Source organism: Choloepus didactylus, chromosome 8 (genome assembly GCF_015220235.1).
Source record: "Choloepus didactylus isolate mChoDid1 chromosome 8, mChoDid1.pri, whole genome shotgun sequence".
Lineage (NCBI taxonomy): Eukaryota > Metazoa > Chordata > Mammalia > Pilosa > Megalonychidae > Choloepus > Choloepus didactylus.
In genome coordinates, this window is record NC_051314.1 from 117,038,936 (window position 1) to 117,062,107 (window position 23,172).

Sequence of the window (23,172 nt, forward strand, 5' to 3'; positions counted from 1 at the left end):
GGCCTAGGCAGCAGCTAGTAAAGGGAGTAAGAGGAGAGAAAGAGGAAAACCACATAGGGCAGCTCTGAGGGGCAAGGCCGTTCCCAAGTTCTCTGGTGATGTTCTTGCTAGTTCCTGGGTGGTAGGTCTTGCGTAAGAGATTTAGAGGCCCATTTAAGTCAGGCTTATATATGTTGGGTCCTCCCTGATATTTCCTTCTACAACTCTAATTTCTCTAACCAATAATTTCGGGTTGAAGAATAACCTGGTTGTTATAAAGTGCCTGGAAACCATTATCCTAATTTTATCTGATTGGACCTATTTGGGGCATTAAGGAAAGCACTATTTTGACTGAAAAGTCCACACTGGGATTTTCTTTCTAAGCTCCCGAAGCCCCTGAACCCTTAATGAAGTCTTGAACACAATGCGCCCTCCCTCAGTGTGCCTGCCTCTTCTGACACTGGGGTGCAGGAAACAGAGCGTTCATTCATAATATTCCCCAAACTCATTACCTCAACCTCCTAAGAAAATTCTCCACTTACAATATGCGTCCTTCCTCAGTTGCATTTTCCCTCCACTTTCGTCTTAACAACGTCAATACCATCTAATAGACAGACACAATTTCAGCCATCGGTCTCTGTTTCAGACCACAAATCTTCACTCTCTGCATGGGTCACTCTTTTTCTCTGAGTCAATTACCCTGAATAAAAAAGTTGAACTCTTCCATTCTAGCCCTAAAGGAAGAACCAAAGGAAACAGTAGAAAGAGGCAGGTTTAACTGAAAAGTAGCTTTAACTATAAGGAAGTACCTGATCACCTCATGGGAGTCTGGATTTTATAAAGCAGAGTAGGAAGAAATAAAGTATCAGCTATTCCTGGTGTGCGCTTATGGACATAAAATGAAAATGAGAAATATACTTCAAAAATAATTTTGGCAGAAAAATATATTTAATAACCGCACATTTTAGAAAATACCATCTATAATGAAAATGTCACAAAGCAGTTTTAAGGATTTTTATTTTATGTTTTATAAGGCATAAAATAATGTATACTATAAAAGGAGAAGGCAGAAGGAAATTTGCTTTTTAACTGCCTAACTTCTCTAATCTGCAATCCTAGTCAGGAACTTCAACACCTGATGGATGCAACTATAAGAAACATTATAAATTCAGAGGTAATTTATATGGTGGCTCTTTTTATTAAAAAATAAACAGGAATGCTTTAATTATTCAATAGAATGTTAATATCAAACCAGTGTGATAGCAGCTAACATTCTACAGTCTTTTCCTAGCTTTGTGTGACATGGATGATCTAACTCTTTCCAATTTCATTGACTATTCAGTGCCTCCTCTGTCGTCCCTGCCCAATTTGCAGCTTTGTAACACAGAAAACTTACTTTCAATGCCCCAGCTGGTGATAAATTTTTTACAAAAAGCATACTATAACACTTATTCTTGGGTCACCAGCAAAGCAAAGCATCACCCAGATAATTCAAGTAAAAGCATGAATTTCCTTTTCCTCCTGAATCACTAAAACAGCTGTACTGGTTCTCCATTTTGCTTTATATGCCTTGTCTTGCTGCTGTTTTCTAAAGAGAAAAATAGCCCCTCAGACTTAATCAGATTTCCTTAAAAAGGTCAAATTTTTCTTCCTTGTTACAAAGACAGAAAAGTAGAGGAAAGGTGGTGAGTCTATACCGTATTCTGCACTAAACCAACAATACAATGAACAGGAGAGTTCTTATAAAGTGAAGCCAAGGCTCTAGTTCCTGGGATGGGGAAAAAACTTCATTTCTCTTGAATTCCCTTTCTTGGCAAACTGCTCATCATGAGTTGGTTTTGTCCTCTCCTTCATCTGCAGCATGTCATCGTTCACCAGACACCATCAACTCTGCCCACTCTATACTTTCTACTTTGGTCCACTCTTCTCCATCCCACCGCACAGCTCTTCATCATGGTTAGCCAGACTGTAACAGCTTCCTGAGTGGCTCTCTATCTCCAGTCTAAACACCACTGCCCCAAGATTATGACCCTACGAAGAAACTGTGAGCATTGCTCCACTACTACACAGAAGGGATCTGGAGAAGAGTTCCACAGGCCTTAAATGATCCTTAGCCTCAGTGCCTGGCACAAAAAAGACTTCAACAAGTCCTGATGCGTGAATGAATAAAAGGATGAACGAACTACTCACTCAATCTTTCACTCATTCTTCAGGCGAAAAATGTTCAAAGGCTCTTCCTACCCCAGACACTCCAGCTTCTTGATTATGGGATTAAGCCCCGGCCTAGCTACCAGCTTCAACCCCACCTCTCCCACCATTTCTCCCTTTACCTGCCACCCCAACCATACAGGATGTGTCTCCATGACATGGACTTTCCTGTCCCTGTGTATCAAAGAGCCGGTGCTCCTTGGCCTGAAACGCACTTCTTCTCCACCTGCATCTCATGACACCTGTGCACGAGCTGCTTGCTTGGTGAGCCCTTAGAGGACGCCTCCAGGGAGAGTAAGCCATGTTCCTATAGCACTCGACAGGAAGTCCCTACAGCTCCCAGCTTCCCGTCAGGGCAAATCATGAACCCCAAGTTTCGCTGCCTCCCCAGACTAAGAGAGAGGGGCTGGTCCAAGACTAAGAGGGTGGGGACTCTGCTGTACTTACTTTTCTCTCTCCTGTCTTTCTTCTTTCCCCTCCCCAATGCCCAGAATAAATACTTGCTGGATGAGCCTATTCATGGGGAAGAAATATCCTGTGTGTTTCTAGACAGAAAACCCCAGCCCCTCCCCTACTGACTAGCCTCCTTCCCTCTCCCCCAGTTCCTTGATCCTCACTCCAGCCCTCCTCAGCCCTCAGTCCCTCATTTCCTTCCACTCTCCAGCAAAGCTGGGAACTTAGGAAGTCCCTATTCAAATTCTAAACCTAATAAATTGGAGATGGAAGGAGGAGAAACATCGATACCACTATCAAGGCAGTGAAAGGCTAAAAATAGTGTTCTTAGAGAGCTAAATTATAAATATAAATGCATGTCCTTATAAAAACACTGTCATATGAGTTGGTTAGGACCTACAGATCTGTTGAAGTGGGGCTAAATTTCAATTATTCTCTGTGTTAAACTCTGGGCTACCCTAAAGACCTAACAACCATTTGTCATCTTGTTTCTAGGAAGAAATAGGTTCATAGTTCCAAGCAAACAATTTGTAAAGTAACTAGCAGAATAGTCAGATTGTTAGCTGAGGACTATCTATGCTGAAGTTTCTATTTCCCTCAGAATTGAAATTTTCTCTATATATAGTTTCTCAACTACAGTTTACAACTTTTACAAGCTAACTTTTGAATGCTTATTGGCTCTATTTCTTTTGGTTTATCTGACAATGTACAAATAAAGGGAAAACAGAGATGAATTTGTAAAGTCCTTTAACTCAAGACAAAAGGAGTTGCAGGCAAAATTCCAATTCGAAAAGCATGTTTCCCGCACACTTAACTAGTTCCTGGGAGGACAAAAGTTTCACACACAATTACTGATTTTTATGTTTTTTTTTTAGAGCCATTATGTTAAAATAAAATAAAAAGAAAAAAGTTCCATACTATAATATTTCCCTCCCTCAGATATGTAGTTTGATTGCTCTAACAATGACTTTTTCACATATGCTTCCATTAAAGTCAAAACTGCAGAATAAGCTGATAATTTCAAAACACCCCCTCAACTCTTAAGTCTTTTTTACTGAATAGCTTACTGAGCAATTTAACACAGAGGGTCCCTAATTTCTTTATTCTAGTGATGGCAATATAAACTCTGTCTTGCTTCAACCATTTTTTCCCTGTTAACACATCTTTCCAAGTCAAATATATAAATATATATTTATCTGGCTTATAAAGCAAACCTAGAGAAATCTGCAAAGATTTTTTTAAAAGCAAATAAAGAAATATTCACCCATGCAGAAGAAAAGAGAACACAAGAGAATCGCATGCTCCATTTTATAATATTATGGTACACTGTGTAGTCTTGTGTCAGTATTTATTATCAGTCATTTACTTTATGATAGAGAATAACTTTTGATTACTGGATGCTTGTAGTATTACTCACTCTGTCTTGGACTGTTTGAAGATCTGTATTTTTATGACAAAGTCCAATAAAAACAAAGTGAAAAACCCATAGGTCCCAAAACTGATTCCTGGCTTGTGCTGTATGTCACTCCTTTCCAATCTAAAAAGTATTTCCTTCTGCTGTTACTCTCTGTCTCTTGCTCATAAGCAAATTTATCTCCTAATGCCTCATTCTTTATTTTAGCCATTAATCTCCCATTGAGAACCTTACCAAATGCTTTTTGCGGATAAAAATATTTAATATCTACTAGATTTGCCCTATCCACAAAACCATCCAACATTGCTTAGAGGGGAAAATCAATCTTTTATACCTGAATTCAAGTTTGCTGGTTCAATTCAAAATACTTTTTTTTCTAACTTCTTCAGGCTTTCATAGTAAATAAGAAACAATACAGACAAGAACCCTATTTTTCCTCTTTTCCCATTACTCCCATACGGTTGGGCCCTATCAGTAATGAACTGCAATCTAGATTGTGTGTGTGTATAAAATGTTTTTTCTTTCCTACGTCAGGATCACATTAACTCAGAAACAGAAGGGATCTTTAGTGGCCACTGAATATTACTCTCTAGCTGTGTGGCTCCACTGAGTCATTGCCAGCCCATGCTTAAACAACTGTGGCAGCTCACCCAATTTCTAGATAACTTGGACTATAACAAAACTCTTCCTAATTCCAGGCTAAAATCCATCTCTCCATAACTTCTAAAAGTTGGTCCCAGTCCTGCTACCTTGGCATAAAAGAGACAATTCTCTTTTTTCAGGCAAGTCCTTTGAATATTTGAATACTATTACAACCCCCCAAATTTTTTTCTTCTTAAATTAGATGTCCACTTTTCTCCCAGCCACTCTGCTTGAGAAGGTTTCAGTTTTCTTGTCCTATGCTATGACTTCCCTTTAAACATGCTCTACTACCCCTGCCATTTTCCCATACCCTTCTGTCCTTCATTCTGAGATTGCTCTCAACCTTGACATCTACTCCTTCATCAGGTGGAGAAAAGAAACGTCTACTTTCACTGTCATTCCCTATCTATTCTCTCAGTACTCCTCACAGAGGAATCTGAATATACATAAGAACTTTAGTATAGAACTCAAGGTGCAGTTATAAGTTATGACTGCTAATTTTTCCAAGTGCATCATCACAGGGATAGCAGCAAAGATGGTAAATACAAAACAACAGTGGAAGCTGCCTGAGGTGGGGTCCTTCATCTCTGGGTACACTTCCTTTTTATTTCAATTAAGATGGACTGAAGGCTTTTACTTGGTGGGGCTCTGGGCTTGTTTTCATTTTAGTTTTTATATTTCATAATTATTTCATGTTTACCACCCCCTATCTGCTTGCTCCAACCACTCTGCCTCTTTATTATCTTACTTTTTTTGACCTCAGTAGAAAGGTACAAGTCAACATACAAATCTCACTCAGGGACTCTAGAAATGCATCTCAGCCTCCAAATGCTAAACATATGTAATATCTTATATATGGATCAATTGCAGGGTAGAAAGCAGGAATGTGCAACAAAAGCATGAAATGTGGAGCAAGTTCTTCAGAATTCTGCCATGTACTCTGTGTGTGTAGTCTTGATCTAGTCACTTAACTTCTTAGCCTCGGGTTTTTATTTGTTAAAGAAGGATAATATAATACCTTCCCTACCTCCCTCTTAGGATCATTGTGAAAAGAATTTGTAAATTATCAACTTCACTTGGTTTACAAACCTTTATTCATTCAACAAATATGTATATCAGGTATCAACCCAGTGCAATATACTGAAGGATCCATTTGAAGATTTCATGTTCCCAGCATTTCAGAATTTGCAACTAGATTATGAACTACCTGGTACAGCAATTAAAGAATAGAGAACCAAAAGTTAACGCCAGGAATTATAGAGAAAGGAATGACAATCTTAGGTACATGAACAACCATATGTAGGTCTAACATCTAACTCATATAGCAGAATTTCACCAAAAAGAGAAAAAAAAATCCCATTACATTTCCCTCAACTGGAAAATACAGATTTATTAAAAACTTGATTTTTATGCATGTTGATAACAAACACATCTATTTCTTCTTATAGCAAGATGCCCTTGTACGTATGTCTGTTACCTGAACCTGTCAATAAGCATTTACTAGGCACTTTCTATGTGCTTGTCTTTGTGCCTAAGAATTTCTCCAGAGAAGCTAGGACTGAAGGAGGCAGTTATGTGAATTTGGAAAGAGTCGGTTTACATTTTGTAAAACTTAATACAGTAAAATTTTACCCACACTAGTATATGCCCCATAAAAAAAAATGAGCTTACAAGCATTTTCTTTTTCTTTTTCTTTCCAGTCACAGAGAGGCAAAGAAAAAGTTTTATATTTAAACTTTTACCATCAGTAGTTCCTGCACTGCTGGGAGGCCAGAAAATATAACTTCTCTCCTCTGAAGAGCTCTTTATTTTTCACTAAGTAAAGGATGGGGAGGGGGTAGGTAGGAGGTGGGAGGTGAGCAGGGGTACGCTCAGAGATTTTTGCTTGGGGGCTTCAACTTAAATTTACCCCATGGATGAGACAGCAAATTAATTAGTGTTCACCCTATAAACAGTTTAATTTTCAGGGCTAGTTTAAGTATCTGTAAATAAAATTATACTTTATATGCTTTAACTGTCAACCCAATACACATTTATATTCTTTTACATTTCCCCAGTGATAAACTTTCAATTGGTGCATCCCTTTTCATAAATTACATTTTCCCCATAAAGGGCAAGATCTAATAATAATTAAAAAAAAAAAACAGGTTGGAACACCACAGGAGTCTAGACATGCCATCTGGATCAATACTCTGTAAGTATACAGGTTTTGCAGCCTAAGATGAAGGACTCAGTGTGACTTGTGACAATCTTTAGAAAAATAAATCTACACTGTCATTTACTCTACTTTTTTATTCATATTTAAATTTTTTTAAAGTTAAAAAAAATTCTTAGAGGCTAATTTGCTATCAACCAATGCATTTTTTAGTGTTTTGGTTTCATTCCATCATAGCAAGTTTTCCACCATTTTTTCCCCTTTATTTTATTTTTGTATAAATATATATCTTCTCTTCCTTCTCTGCTTTATCTCATTGTTTCTGTATTACTTTGATCTTATTAGGCTGAATTGCGAATATCCCCTTTCCTGGTACTTACTTTTTTCATTTTTGATTTCCTATATGTTGCGAAATTCCAGCCAGGTCCAAAACTCATTTCGCATTCCTTCAAAGTCTGCTTTTCTCAAGCCCCATATTTTTGTGTTAGTACTCTTCCCACAGATCTTCATTAGCAATTCAAACCTGATGACATTATGATTGCATCTTTAGTGCTTTTCTACTCCAACCTTATTTATCATGCCGGCATTATTTTCAGAGATAAGGTCTAGAATAACTTCAGAGCGGAGCTTGTTAGCTGTTGCGTATATGAGACTAGTCCACCACTACTGAAAGATAAAGCCACTTTCCTACATGCTGGCATTATTCTTAATGTGTGCATTTGCAGAGCTGAAATCCCTTAACAGTAGATTGACCTGCTTTAGACTTCTCTTTTCTATAAACATGTTTCCTTTTTCTATCTTACTTCCTATCACCTTGTTCTTGGATTGTTTGATGAGAAAATATGGCTCTTGTTTTTCTTGCCTGATTATAGTCCCTTCAAATTGCTTATTCCTATCTTACCGCCTGCATTTTTATTTCACTCACATTTCCTCTAATGTAAATGGCAGATCCATTTTCTTTAACTGAAAAACCAAAGCAAAATGCTTTACCTAATCCTTCTTTGCCTTTAGAATCACCCCAGAATCCTTACAAACCTTTTATATGCCATACCACTAACTTGTTCACCTAAACATTGCCTTGGAAATACAATATCCATGTCAAAGGTATGAATTATTTACCTTTTTGTTCAATTAAAATAAAAGTCTGCTTTCACAATAACATAGCTACAAGGCTATGGCACATGTGGATACAGGCATCTAAACGGTTTTCAAATTTCACTTTGCCCCTTTTCACTTTTCCTTTACTTATTTCTTTCTCCCCTTCAATCATTCTTTGTATGTTCAAAAATATTTTCTTAGGTTCTACTAGATGTCAGATACAGAAATAATCACAGAGGACAAAAGATAAGTAAGATAGTCCTTGGCCTCAAAGAGCTCATCATTTTGCAAGAAGGGCACCAGATAAAATACCAGGTACCAGGATAATGGTGCTATGTGAGAGTGCTACTGATATTCACAACTGCCACAGGGGCAAAATAGTCAAATCAATTAATTATTTCTAGTGGATCATGAGGAGGCTAGCCAGAACACGGAAATCTTCTTTAAGTCTTAAAAAATGGCTAAGGGGAGAGAGGAAGGCTCTAAGAGAGGAAATGATATAACGAAGGCAGAAGTACCTGGGATGTTTCCAATTAGTGATGACCATTGGTAAAAGGGTACAGAGCATTTTCCCAGGCAACTATCCATGTGGGGTTCTTACATATGCTTTATATAGGTTTTCTTTCTTTCTTTTCTTTTTTTTTAAATTTCATCTCTTAGAGTCAAAGTGTGACCTTTCTGTCATTGTATGTGATTCTAGCAGCACTGCCTAATTCTAACACACTGTAGAATGAGAGCAACCATTCTGGAATTATTTGTAAAATATGAATAAATAAATCCAGAAGGCCTAAGAGCCCTCCCTGAGACAGAGATTACGGTAGCTTGGGTATAAAGCAGTGGAGAGGCAGGATGGCATAGTGGTCAAGAGCACAGGATCAATAAATGGAAAGGCACACTGAGTTCCAGGACAGGAAGACACAATTTTATAAAGGCACCAATTCACCCACAGTTTACATGTCACCATGATCTCAAAAAAATACCGTCTTTCTCTTTCTGGAGTTAACATGCTGATTCAGAAAACCAAGGAAACTCTGAAAAAGAAAAGCTCTGAGAGAAAACTAGCTTTATCAGATGTTAAAATATACCATAAAATCTCTTTAAGTAAAACAGTGTGGTATTGGAACTTGAATAGACAAATAGACTAAGAGAAGAATAAAAATCCAGAAACAGATTCAAGTACAAAAGAAAATTTGATATAGGTGATATCTTAAATAAGGGGGGTGAGGGTATGGGTGGATGAGAATGGAAAATTTTAAGTGATTCCTATACCACACATCTGAATAATTTCCAAATTGATCAAAGGTTTTAAGAAAGAAATAGAGGGAGGGAGAAATCATATAAGTACTAGAAGAAAACACAGGTGAATTCCTTTATAAGCTGGAAGTGGGGGAAACTTTACTAATAGGACTAAAAAGTCATAAACAGTAAAGATAAAAATGAAATTTAGTTACATAATTTTTTTAAAATTTTACATAGCAAACATATAAAAATACATACACATGCATAAGCAAAAAAAAAAGACAAATGGCAAACTGGAGAAACAATATTTGCAGTGTGCATTCTTCAAGAAAAATGGACAAAAAACAAACAGATAATTCACATACATGAATACAAAACATGAAAAGATGCTTAATATCATTCATAAAAAGAGAAATGGAAATTAAAACCATACTAAGATACCATTTCTCATCTTCAGTTTGGCAAAAATTAAAAGCTTGACAATATATTTTATTGTGAGGCTTTGGGGAAACAGATACATTTGTGGTGGAAATGCAAAATGGTACAAAGCAATATGGAAGAGAATTTGACAATATCTAGCAAAATTATATATGCATTTACTTTGACCTAGCAATGCCACTTCCAGCAATCTGTCCCAAGAAACACTGGCAACAATATAAAATGACTTTTGCACAAAGTGATTTTACTGCAGCATTATTTCTAATACCTAGAAGATTGGAAGCAACACAAAGGTCCATCAATAGGGGATTGGTAGAATAAACAAACATGTATATACATAATGGAGTATTATGCAGCTGTAAAAAGGAATAAGGAAGCTCTCTATATAATAAGATGGCATGGTCTCCCAGACACATTGAAAGTGAAAAATGAAAGATGCAGAACAATGTTTATAGTAAATTACCAACTATGTACAAATATAAATGTATATCCCTATAATTTTAAAAAGCATTGGAAAAAAGCAATCAAAAGCTTAAAAAAAATATGGATGCCTGTAAAAGAAGAGAGAAAAATAACAGAAATGGAAGCTTAGATTTCTATAAATGTAATTCTCTCTGTGGGAACATGAAAAATAAAATTTAAAACAAATTTAGATCAAAAAGAAAAACATGAGCAATCTCTAATAACTGAAAAAGAAAAACCTAAAAGCAATGAATCTTACTGTGTATCCAATTGATGGCATAAATACACAGAGAAGAATTATTTTCAAATAACTCTTAAATGCAGTATTGTGACTGCTTATGTCTAAGGAACATGTCCTAAGAATAAAAAGAACCCCCAAAAAATCTTAAATTGCATTCAGTAGTCTTGTTGTATTTTAATTATAATGTATGTATACACTAGAATAAAGTAAGTAATTATGTTAATGTTGCTAGTTTACAATATTTTCAATGAAAAGGAAATCTTCTTTGGTGAAATGTCTAGTCAGATTCTTTGCTGAGGTTTTTATTGGGTTGTTTGTCTTATTATTGAGTTTTAAGAGTTCTTTAATTGTAGATACAACTCTTTTATTAGGTATATGATCTGCAAATACTTTTGCCCAGTCTGGGACTTTACTTTAAAATTTCTTAATGGTGCCTTTTGAAGTGAAAAAATTTTGAATTTCAATGAAGTCTAATTTAACAACTTTTTCTTTTATGCATCATGCTTTTCATGTTGTATCTGAGAGTCCTTCACCATTTAACCTAAGGTCATGAAGATTTCTGCCTACGTTTTCTCCAAAAACTTTTAGTTTTAGCCCTTACATTTAGATCTGTGTTTGCAATCTCATTCACATAAACCAACTTTAAAAATACACTCTTGAAACAATTAAGGAAAATCCAAATATGGCTGAATCATGAACATGTAATGTGATATGAAGGAATTACTGTTAATTTTTTCAAATGTGAAAATGGTCTTGTGGTTATGTTTAAATCAGTAGAGATACAAAGTAAGGTATTTATAGGTGAAATTATCAAGATTTCTAGATTTTGCTCAAAATACTTCAGGGGGAAAAAGTAAGAGTAGATCAATGACACAGAATTTACAATACATTAACAGCTGTTGAATATGGAGAATGGATATATTCAGTGGCAACATTCTCAACTTTGGCGTAAATTTGACAATTTCCATATTTAAGTTGAAAAAAAAAGCACAAGTTCTGGTAACAAAATACCTGGGTTTGAATATTGCTCCACAACTTATTAGCTTGATGATCTCAGGCAAGTTAAATAATCTTCCTGTGTCTCACTTTCCTCATTTGTAAAATAATATTAAGTGTACCTACCTCATAGGGTTTCTGTGAGGATTAAATGTAAGTATGCATGAAGCCCTTAAGACAGTGCTCTGGCCCTGCCAGAGTGGAAAGATCTCATTAGCATCTTTAGAATTCAGCTGCGGTAGCAGAAAGAACTTGCCTTAGAAGTAAAGACTGTACCCTAGATTAAGGGCTATTCTAAATCCACAACAGCCAAGACTAAAGCCAAGCCTCCAAATAAACCAGAAGAGTGGCCAACAAATTGACTGCCTACCAAAACAAAACTCAACTTTAAAGGAAGTTAATATAAGCCAAATACCTTAAAAAGTATTAAGGTTCAGAACACAATAAAAAATATTCAATACACAAAGAAGTAGGAATATATGACCCAAATCTAGGGGGAAAAATTTAGTAGAAATATACCCTGACATAATTCAGATGCATAAATTAGTAGACAAGGACTTTAAATCAGCTATTATGCATATGATCAAGGACTTAAAAGAAAATATGATCTCAATGAGTGAAAATGTGGGGTCTCTCAGAAGAGATTGAAAATTATAAAAAAGAATCAAGTGGAAATTCTAAAACTAAACATGTACAGTAGCAGAAATGAAAAACTTACTGAATGGGCTTAAAAGTAAATTTGAGAGTGACATCATCAACATGGTGATGTAAACAGCTTCTGAAAACTTCTCTCCAGAGATTCAACGAAAAAAAAAATGGACAATTCTGAATTGCTGAAACTCTGGAGGAGGATAAAGAATGCAGAAGGACCATGCAAATGCTGAAATGAAGAAAGAGAAGAAATATCAGGTAGGAGTCTTCCGTCCTGGACTAGCTAGTCCCCTCCCCTCCCCCTCACTCAGTCTCAGTGTGGGAAAGGTACAAAATCAGAGACAGGACCCCGTCCACCAGGGACACAGACTATAAAATCTATCACAGCAATGAGACATACACCACTGTTTGAAGACCCAGGGGATAGGGGAGGACATTTGAAGACCCAGTTCAGTGAGGGACAAAGAGACTGAGAAAACATGGCCAGAAGCTGTTTCCAGCTTTGGGTCTTAAAGCACTTCCCCACCCTTGAGAGAAGCAGCAGCCGGCAGCCGTTTCCTTTCCGGGGGGTGGCTGGAGTACTGGGTCAGCTGAGAGAGTCCTCTGCCCCTGGTGGAAGCCCACATCGAGCCAGATTTTGGCCAGCAAAGTGAGGGCATGGGAATCCCACAGTTTCAGCTCACCTGTGTAGACACAGCCTGTGCTCAGAGGCAAAGCGGCTTCTGATGATTAAGTTACTGAATAGAGGCTTCTGCTGGATGGTCCAGAAAGTGACGGGAATTGAAACACTTGAAAAGATGCTCCAGACCTTTTCTTAGGACCACAGAAGCTGGTCTACACACCTTGTATGGAAACCCAGCCCTGTCTTAGCTGAGAAATATGGAAGTTCCCACTGTTCAAACAGGGCTCTAAAACAAACCCAGGGCTTGCTGGCTGGCAAAAAGCAGAGCACCACTGGAAGCCAGCAGATTTGTATTACCACATACAGTAAAGCTGCTGAGGTTCCCAGTACCTACCTCCCATCCCTGTGGCAGGCCACTGTAGTCACCTGATTTTGGGGGGAAGACTCGGGGGCAGAGCCAGTCTGACAACTGGCCAGTGAGAAAAACAAAGAACAGATAGAGAATGAAAGACAATCAATGAGAAAACCCTAGGAAAAAGAGAGAAAACAACCTCCAAAATAAACTAATAAAGAAAATCAGATGCCTAGGGAGCAAAAAATCATGACCCACACTGGGAAACATGAAGACATGGCCCAGGCAAAGGAACAAACTAACACCTCAACTGAGATTCAGGAGTAGAAACAACTCATTAAAGATGTTCAAACAAATCTTCCAAATCAAATCAAAGAATTGAAAGAAAATGTAACAAAAGAGATGAAGGATATAAAGAAGATGCTGGGAGACCATATAGAAGAACTCGAAAGCTTGAAAAACAAATGACAGAACTTATAAGAATGAAAGTACAACAGAAGAGATGAAAAACACAATAGAGACATATGACAGTAGACTTGGAGAGGCAGAAGAAAGGATTAGTGAACTGGAGGACGGGAAATCTGAAATCCTAAACACAAAAGAACAGATAGGGAAAAGCATGGAAAAATATGAGAAGGGTCTCAGGGAAATGAATGAAACATGAAGCACATGAATATATGTGTTATATATAGGTGTTCCAGGAGGAGATGAGAAGGGAAAAGGGGCAGAAAGAATAACAGAGGAAATAATCAATGAAAATTTCCCAACTCTTATAAAAGACATAAAATTACAAGTCCAAGAAGGGCAGCATACCCCAAACAGAACTGATCAAATAGACCTACTCCAAGACACTTACTGATCAGATTTTCAATGTCAAAGACAAAGAAAGAATTCTGAAAGCAGCAACAGAAAGGCAATCCATCACATACAAGGGAAGCTCGATAAGACTAAGTGTGGCTCTTTCAGCAGAAACCATGGAGGCGAGAAGGAAGTGGTATAATACAGCCAAGATACTGAAAGAGAAAAACTGCCAACCAAGAATCCTATATCTGGCAAAACTCTCCTTCAAAAATGAGGGAGAGTTTAAAATATTTTCAGATAAACAGACACTGAAAGAGTTTGTGAAAGAAGACCTCCTCTACAAGAAATACTAAAGGGAGTGCTACAGACAGATAGGAAAAGACAGGAGATAGGGGTGTGGAGAAGAGTGTAGGTATGAAGATGTCAGGAGACAGAAGAAGGGTAGAGATCAGGCATTTGATGCTGAAGGAGTATAGAATGTTCAACAGGATTGAATATATAGATCCAGAAATGGATAGCACAACATTGGGTGATAGCACAGTATTGTAAGTATACTGAGCAAAGATGAGTGTGAGTACGGTTGAAAGAGGAAAGCTAAGGGCATGTATGACACCAGAAGGAAAGATAGAAGATAAAGACTGGGACTGCATAACCTAGTGAAACCTAGCGTGGTCAGCAATTGTGATTAAAGGCATAAATATAAGAATGTTTTGACACTAGAGAGAACAAATGAATGTCAACTTTGCAAAGGGTTGAAAATGGGATGTAGTGGGGTAAAAATAAAACCAATGCAAACTAGAATCTATAGTTAACAGTCACATTATAATATGCTTCCATTAATTGTGACAAAGGCAATATACCAAAGCTAAATGTCTATAAAGAGGAGGCTATAAGGAGGGTTATGGGATTCCAGGCATTGGTGGTGTTGTCTGACCTTTTATTATATTTAATTAATTTAATTTTTATTTTAATTTATTATTCATAATTATTTTAATTATTTTATTTTATTTTATTTTTTATTGTTTCTCCTCCTACTCCTTCTTTTCAGAAAGACTGTGGTCGTGAATGAATAACTATGTGATTTTACCGGGAACCATTGATTGTTTACTTAGGAGGAAATGCATGGTGTGTGAATAAAACTGTTTAAAAAATAAAAAAATAAATTTAAAGAAAGTAAATTTGAAATAGAAAACAAGAGTCACTGAACTTGAAGAAAGAGCCACATAAATTAACTAATCAGAAGAATGGGTGGGGGAGATTAAAAATAAAAAGCACAGGACCTCAGTAACCTCAGTATTAGACAGTCTAACACTCCTGTACTTGGGGTCTTAGAATTGAAAAAGAAATAGAATGGGGCAGAACATATATTTGAAAAAAATAATTTCAAAAATTTTCTAAATTGGGTGGAAAACATCAACGCACAGATCCAAGAAGCTCAGTGAACTTCTAGCAAAATACACACACAAAAAACATACTTAAGCACATCATGGCCAAACTGGGGAAAAAAGAAAGATAAAGAAAAAATACTGATTGACCACAGCCAGTGCAAGATGAGACATTACATACAGGGAAGCAAAAAGAAATGGAATTCCAAGAAATGGAATGACATATTTAAAGTACTGAAATAAAAATAAAACTGTCAACCCAGAAATCTATATTCAGCAAAATATCCTTGAAACAGGAGGATGAAATAAAGATATTTTCAGATGAAAAAAAGTTGCAAGAATTATTCACCAGCAGACTTGCACTGCAAAAAATACCCATGGAAGTTTTCCAGGCTGAAGAGAAATTATACCAGATGGAAAGTCAAATTTATAGGAAGGAATAAAGAGCACTGAAAATGATATGTGTGGGAAAACATAAAAGATTTGCTTAGCTTTCTTTTTTCTTCTCTTAACTTCCTTAAAAGACAAATGACTGTTGAAACGAAAGTCATATCATCTTAAGGTGGAATTTATAACAAATGTGGAAAAAGAACATGAAAAAAAATAATGCAAAAGATGGCGTAATGCAACTATGTCAGCTCCTTACATTTGAGACATAGAAAGTACAAAGTGGAATAATAATTCTAAGTAGACTGTGATAAGTTAAACATGCATATTGTAGTCCTAGAGCAACCACTTAAAAATACAAAGGCAACAGAAGAAATAAAACGAAATACTATAAAATATTTGATGAGCCCAAAAGGCAGCAGGAAAAGAAGAGGAACAGAAAATAGTTGGGGACAAATAGGAAAACAAATACCTAGATGATAGACTTAAATCCTACCATATCAATAATTACATTCAATATACTTGGTTAAAACACTTCAACTAAAAAGCAGATTGCCACAATGGATAAAAAATGACTATCTACAAGAGATACGCTTTAAATATATAGTGCAGATGGGTTGAGAAACAAAAAGAAAAAATACATATCATGCAAATGGTAAGCATAAGAAAGCAGGGATGGCCATATTTGTATCAGACAAAGTATACATCCAGAAAAGGAGTAACCAAAGTTAAAGAAGGACATTTCACAAGGATGAATGTCTATGTCAATGGGAAATCATAACATTCCTAAAAAGGTATACACCTAAAATCAGAGCTCCCAAATATATGGAGAAAAAAGTGACAGAACCAAGGAATAGAAAAATCCATAACCATAATTGAAGATTTTAACACCTCTCTCTCAGTTATAAATAGAACAAGTGGTTAAAAAAAATAAATAAATAAGACAGCTTGATCTGAAAAATACTATCAACTAACTTGACCTAACTGATATTTACAGAGCACTATCACTAACATCTGTAATACATGTTCTTTTCAAGGACACTTGGAACACGTACCTAAATAGACCATAAAATGGACCATAAAATAACTTATTAATTTCAAAAAGACAAAAGATTCTTATCATGGATATTCTCTGAGCATAGAAGAATTTTAAATCATAAATGAATAATAGTAAAATATTCAGAAAAGTCCAAATATTTGGAAATTAAACAACTAATTATAAATAACACGTCACGACACAGGATGCAATTCTCAAAATACAAACTGTGGAAACCCTACAGGACAAATAATCTGGCTTCCTTAACCACAACAAAATGACAAAGAACAAAAGGATGGAAGTGGAATCTATAAATAACAAAGATTTAAGAGGTGTATAAACCAATTCCAATGTAGGAATGTTTTTTTAACCTTGATTCAAACAAACTTTTCAAAAATTTTAAGACAAGAAAAAATTTTATTAGACAATCTAGGAATTGTGAACTTTGACTAAATATTGATAACTTTAATGAATTATTAATAATTTGAGGAGTGCTAACATTATAGTTATATTTAAGAGTCCTGATCCTTTAGAAATACATATGAAATATTTACAGATGAAATGATATGATGTCTGGCATTTGCTTAAAATTAATCTTGGGGTGTTATGGGAAATGGATGAAGATTTAGATGAAACAAGATTGGCTACCGATTAATAACAGTTAAAGCTGGGTGACGGAAACATGGGAGTTCCTTCTGTTATCCTCTTTTGTATATGATTGAAATATTCTTTAATAAAATATTTAAGAAGAAGAAGAAAAAAATAACATGTCACGAAAGAAATCAAAAGGGAAACTGGAAAATACTTTTAAATGAATGATAATGAAAAAACAACATAGTAAAATTTGGCTGGTGGAGCTAAAGCAGTGCTTGGAGGGAAATTTATAGCTCAAAATGCCAGAATTAGAAAAGAAAGAAGATTTAAAATCAATGATTTAAGCTTTCACCTTAAGAAGCTAGTAGAACAGGAATGAATGAAACCCAGAGTAAGCAGAAAGAATGAACAAATAAATGGAAGAGTAGAATTCAATGAAATAGAAAACAAAAAATAGAGAAAAATAACAAAGCAATAAGTTGGCTCTTTGAAAAGATAAATAAAATTGGCAAACCCCAGCAAGATTCTTTTCTATAAAAGAAAAAATAAAAAAGAAGAGGAAAGAAAACAAAATTATCCAGTATCAGGAATTATAAAGAGGATATCCCTACAGATCCTACAGAAATTAGAATAATATTAAGAGAACATTATAAACTTTACACCAAAAAATTTAGTAAGTCAGTATATTTATACAGTAGAATACTTCTACGCAAACTCCTTCATACACAGAACAATGTGGATGGATCTCACAGCTGGATCAATGCAAAACAGGCACAAAAGAATATATACTGAATATTCCATTCATATGTTGTTCTGAAACTGACACAACTAATCTCTGGAGATAAAATCAGATCAGTGTTGTGCCTGGGGCAGAGGGGGACACAGGGAATTTCTGGAACGATAGAATTCTAATTCTTACAAGGGACAGTAGTTACACAGGTGCGTACAAACTATTGAACCTCATTGCACTCTACTTAACACCTGAATTTTACTGCATATAATTTACCTCAGTAAAGTTGATTTGTTTTTAATTGTTAAAAAATACCACAGAAGTAGGGAGCAATGTGATTTAATCAGAGATTTAAAAATTATTTTTGGTGGGAACTGTTGAGGATTGAATCATGTCCCCCACAAAAGGCATGTTCAGGTCTCAGCCCCTGGTCTGGTGGGTGTGAACCTATTTGGAAACAGGACCTCTGAAGATGTTATCACTTAAGGCATGCCCAAAACGAATGCGGCAGGCTTTCTTAATCCAGTATTGCTGAAAGGAAACTGGACATGGAAAGAAAGAAAGCCATGGGAACCCAGAAGAGAAAGGAAAAGACACCACCAGGTGCATTGCCATGTGACAGAAAAGCCAAAAAAACCCAAATGTTGTCAGCCAGCCAGAAGACACCAACCCAGGGAGGAAGCCGTCTAGCCTCTGAAACCACGAGCCAATAAATTCCTGATGTTAAGTCAAACCATTATATGGTATTTGCTTTAGCAGTCCAGAAACTAAGACAGGGATAGTATTATGAGAGTTACATATAAAAGTTGGAACAAGAATATTAAAAAACAGTTAAATTAAAAAAAAAAAAAAACTTCAATTCTTTAATATACCTTTTTAACAGGATAGAAAGCATAAACTATGGGCCAGGAAGTGTGCTAGATGCATTCATGTCCTTCACAATGATTATGTCTCATTCACGACCAGACCAAGCACAGTACCTTGGAAGACAACTGAAAAAGCAATAAACCTGGAGTCAGAAGGCCTGGGTTCCAAACATGGCTACATATGATTTATTAGCTTTATAAAACTGAGTGAGTCATTTAATCTCCTTAAGTTTCTTCACCAACTATATGGTTGATGTGAGTATCATGGGATATGATTCAAAAATATTTGGTAAAGTGCACCATAAATAAAGTTATGTGGCTCATAGTAAGTGCTCAATAAACACTGGTTAAGTGAAGAAATGAAATACAAAAACACTGGCAGGGAGAGACCAGCAGATGGGAGAAGACAGAGGGAGAGCATGTTTCTTGTCACACTTTTTCTCCTTGAGGGCTGGAGTGAGAGTGGAACATGGGACAGAGGCTTCTGAAGCCTGAGGACCAGCATAAGTTCCCATCACGAGCAGCAGGCACAGTGGGGGATGAAAGGGTTGGCTGGACCTTGCAGAATGAATACCTTTCTGTCCTGCCTGGATCACGGCATTCTGGGTTAACAATCCTTTATCTTGGCAAAGCCCAGGAAAGGGAGGTTAACTTGTCTAACCTAAGACACCAAGGGGCTTTACCCAGGTTCCCGAGAGTTGCAGCAAATCTTCCATTACTGTGGACCTTTGAAATGCCAACAGAACTGATGAACCAGTGTTCAAAGTGTTCCATTCCCTTTTATCCTTTGGTTTCCAGGGATTTTGCTCTGAACGAGATAAACAGAGCAATTATGTTCCAGATACAGCAGCAGTGAAGAGAGGAGTAGCACCACTGAGGCCCAGTGAGCTGATTTTCAGTAGCATTTCAAGGAGAGATGCTACGTCTGACAGAGTATTTGAAAAGTAGACGAGAGTAGAACACCCCAGAGGGTGACTACAGTGGAAAGCCCAGATTCAAGACCAGAGAAGCCATGTGTCTTCATCCAAGTATGAGGCCCCAAGTAGGGGGCCTAGAAAGCCAATACTCAATAGCTGGCAGAGGTAGAAAGGAATGCTAGGGGGGTACACAGAGTAGATAATGCACCAAGCAGTAGAGAAGCAAGGGATGTCAGGGTAAATATTCCTGAAAAGGAGACGCCTGTGCTGAATCCTAAAAGATGTGAAGGAATTACGTGGGCAAAAGCATTCCAGGCAGGGGGCACAGCATGTACAAAACTCAGAGGCTTGGATAACACCATCTTCAGGAAACTGCTGATAATTCTTATGGCCAGAGCACACGATGTGAAGGGAAAACGATGAGGTGACAGAGGCACTGGCAATGTCTTACAAAGGACCTCTTTAAAATAAATAAATAAATAAATAAAAAATAAAAAAAAAATCGGGCTTAAGGAATTTACATTTTACCTTAAAGATTAAGGGAAGCTACTGAAGAATTTTAAGCAAGCAGTACCAAAATCGAATTAGCATTTTCAAAAGAACATTCTGGCAACCGTATGGAGAATAGATTCGAGGGGGACAAAAGTAGAGACAGGGAAACTGGTTAGGAGACCGCTGAAGTGATCCATGTGGGGGTAATGGTGGCCTAAGAGAGCAGCATTCAGAATGAAGAGAAGATATATTCGACATGGTTAAGAGGAGGGACTTGTTCCAATTTATGTGAAGGTGAGAAAAAGAAAGAATCTAGCTTGACTCCCAGGTTTCCAGTTTGGACATCTCAATGGATAAACCTGCTGTTCATGGAGATAAAGATTTAAGTCCACCTACATTTGAAAGCATAAAACACGATGCCACACTTAAAAAAATAGTTAACAAAAACGAAAGCAGAGGCTGCCTTAGAAAGTATGGATACACACCTCTGAGAGAAATCAAAGGTCTTAACTTCACAGAGAGGAGTAAGTCAGAGTTAAATTCCTGTCTAACATATGTTGATGAACGAATAATCAAAGAATAACACAGAAGGTAATTCACTAACAACAGAGCCATCTACTGCCTCGCAAGGATAGTGCAGCAATGAAATGTCACACAAAATGTGGAAGGAAGCCAAGAGTTTTTGACCACTTCATATTGTACAAAAATATCTGATGACCCTTGCAAAAAAAAATTCGAACCGGTTAGCCCTTTTAGCTGATGGCCAAATACTTTCACTTACTTATTTCTCTTAAAAACGTCACTTGAATATAAAACCTCATTTGAAAATAAAATGCTTACCTGCCATCATTGCTATCATACTGGCTTTATAGACATTAGTAAGAGATCCAAGTTCTCCTGTTGCCAAGATGGTTTTGAGATGAGCCTCACCACAGGCCTTGCGAAACTGACAAATCTCATCATACAGGGCTGTGAAGGAAAATGATTGAGGCAGTTACAAAGCAGGCAAGTGATAACGTAACTTGGCAGCCGTTTATAGCTGGTAAAACCCAATTCGGAATTAGGAAACATAAAACATTTGTCACTTTCTAAAAAATCACCCCAATTTAATATTGCCTAGAGCATTCTGCTGCAGTTCACATCCTGTTACAAGGAATGCTTAGTGTGCTACCACAAAACTGTTTCTAAGCCCTGGCCTGAGGTCCAGAGTCATGGAGCTTTTTAAATATCATTATAATGACATTCAAATTACAAATAATTCCTACCACTTCCATATGATGGCTACGTATCAGAGAAAACAAAAGTGTCTATCACCCAGTGATATACCACATTGCAAACTAAAAATAAAAAACCAAGTCCTTATTAATTCTTCCATTCACATATAACAGGTTCTCTTATTGGAATATAAAGCAGATCTTTCCTGAGAGTTCTGTTACTGACAATAAAGACATGACAGCTTGTCCTGCTATCTGCCAGGGTATATGTCCACATTGCTGCCTAACAAGAGTTGAGCCTGGCCAGGTGGGTACATGTGCACAAAGCCATTAGTAGAGGGGCTCAGAGATGCAGACTTGAATTTATCACGCCTGACCTCAACACCACATCTGGCTCTCCAGGGCTCCCACAAGCAGCTTCATTAAAAAAAATTACCACCAACCATAAAAAGCAATGCAGCTTTAATACATGCTGCATACAATATGGATGAACCTTGAAAATATTATGCTGAGTGAAATAAGCCAGAAATAAAAGGACAAATATTGTTTGATTCATTTATATGACAAATACAATAAGCAAATTCATAGTGACAGAAAGATTGGGGTTACCAAGGGCTGGGCAGAGAAGGGAATGGGGCATTACTGCTTAACGAGCAGAGTTTCTGTTTGGGGTGATGAAAAAGTTTTGGTAGTGGATGGTGGTGATGGTAGCACAACATTGTAAATGGACCTAATGCCACTGAATTGTACACTTAAAAATGGTTAAAATAGCAGGCTTTATGTAATATATATATATGCTATCAAAATAAAAATTTTAAATGACAAGAAAACAAAATTGAAAGGGAAACACAGTTCCTATGCAAGGAAACATAATTTTAATAAACAAATATCTGTTAGAGTAAATTGGTATAACGAGTATTACATTTTTGAAAACTCATTTAACATGATATTTTGTCAATGACACCAATGGATTTTGGCTTTTAATCTCCATCAGTTGGCCACTCCATTACTGAACTAGGGTCATCGCCACAGGATCAGGTCCAAGATCGGGGCTTTCCTTTTCTCTCTGTGTGTGTTTCATAGTAAGCAGTTTGCATTTTTTTAAAAAATACTTTATCAAAAAATTAAAAAACAAAACAAAGGAATAAGAAAAACAAGTAACCTAAAATAACTACATTGCTTCCAGCATGTTCCTACCATACCCCAAGAAAACCAACAAACCATAGTCATTACTGAGCATTACCATAATATTAAGATTACCCTCCATAACTTATCTGTTCTTAGTAGATTATCGTTCCCTCTTCACTAGTTGCTATCTCTAGGTCCCCTACATTCTACAATATAAAACATTTATTTTACATTTTTCACAGAGTTCACATAGTGGTAACATACAATATCTCTTCTTTTGTGTCTGCCTTATCTCACTCAGTATTATGTCTTCAAGTTTCATCCATGTTGTCAAATGTTTCATGATCTCATTCCTTCTTTCTTCCACATAGTAGTCCATCGTGTGTATATACCACATTTTGTTTATCCACTCATCTGTTGAAGGACATTTGGATTGTTTCCATCTCTTGGCAATTGTGAATAATGCCACCATAAACATTGGTGTGCAAATATCTGGTTCGTGTCACTGCTTTCAGAACTTCTGGGTATATACTGAGAAGTGAAATTGCTGGATCGTAGGATAACTCGTTTTCTAGTTTTCTAAGGAACTGCCAGACTGTCTACCAGAGTAGCTGTACCATTCTACAGTCCCACAAGCAATGAATAAGAGTTCTAATTTCTCTACATCCTCTC

General features: G+C 36.6%; 1 protein-coding gene across 2 annotated transcripts in view; it reads right to left on the bottom strand.

The window, feature by feature from the left end:
• Positions 1 to 23,172, bottom strand: part of DERA (deoxyribose-phosphate aldolase) — a 153,648-nt gene that overhangs the window by 37,892 nt on the left and 92,584 nt on the right. For both annotated transcript variants that reach the window (XR_005218428.1, XM_037846716.1), the window contains exon 6: positions 20,999 to 21,127. Coding sequence is in view for 1 of the 2 variants with exons in the window: in XM_037846716.1 (XP_037702644.1) it covers positions 20,999 to 21,127 (129 nt within the window). In the remaining variant the exon portion in view is untranslated. The remainder of the gene's footprint in view (positions 1 to 20,998; positions 21,128 to 23,172) is intronic.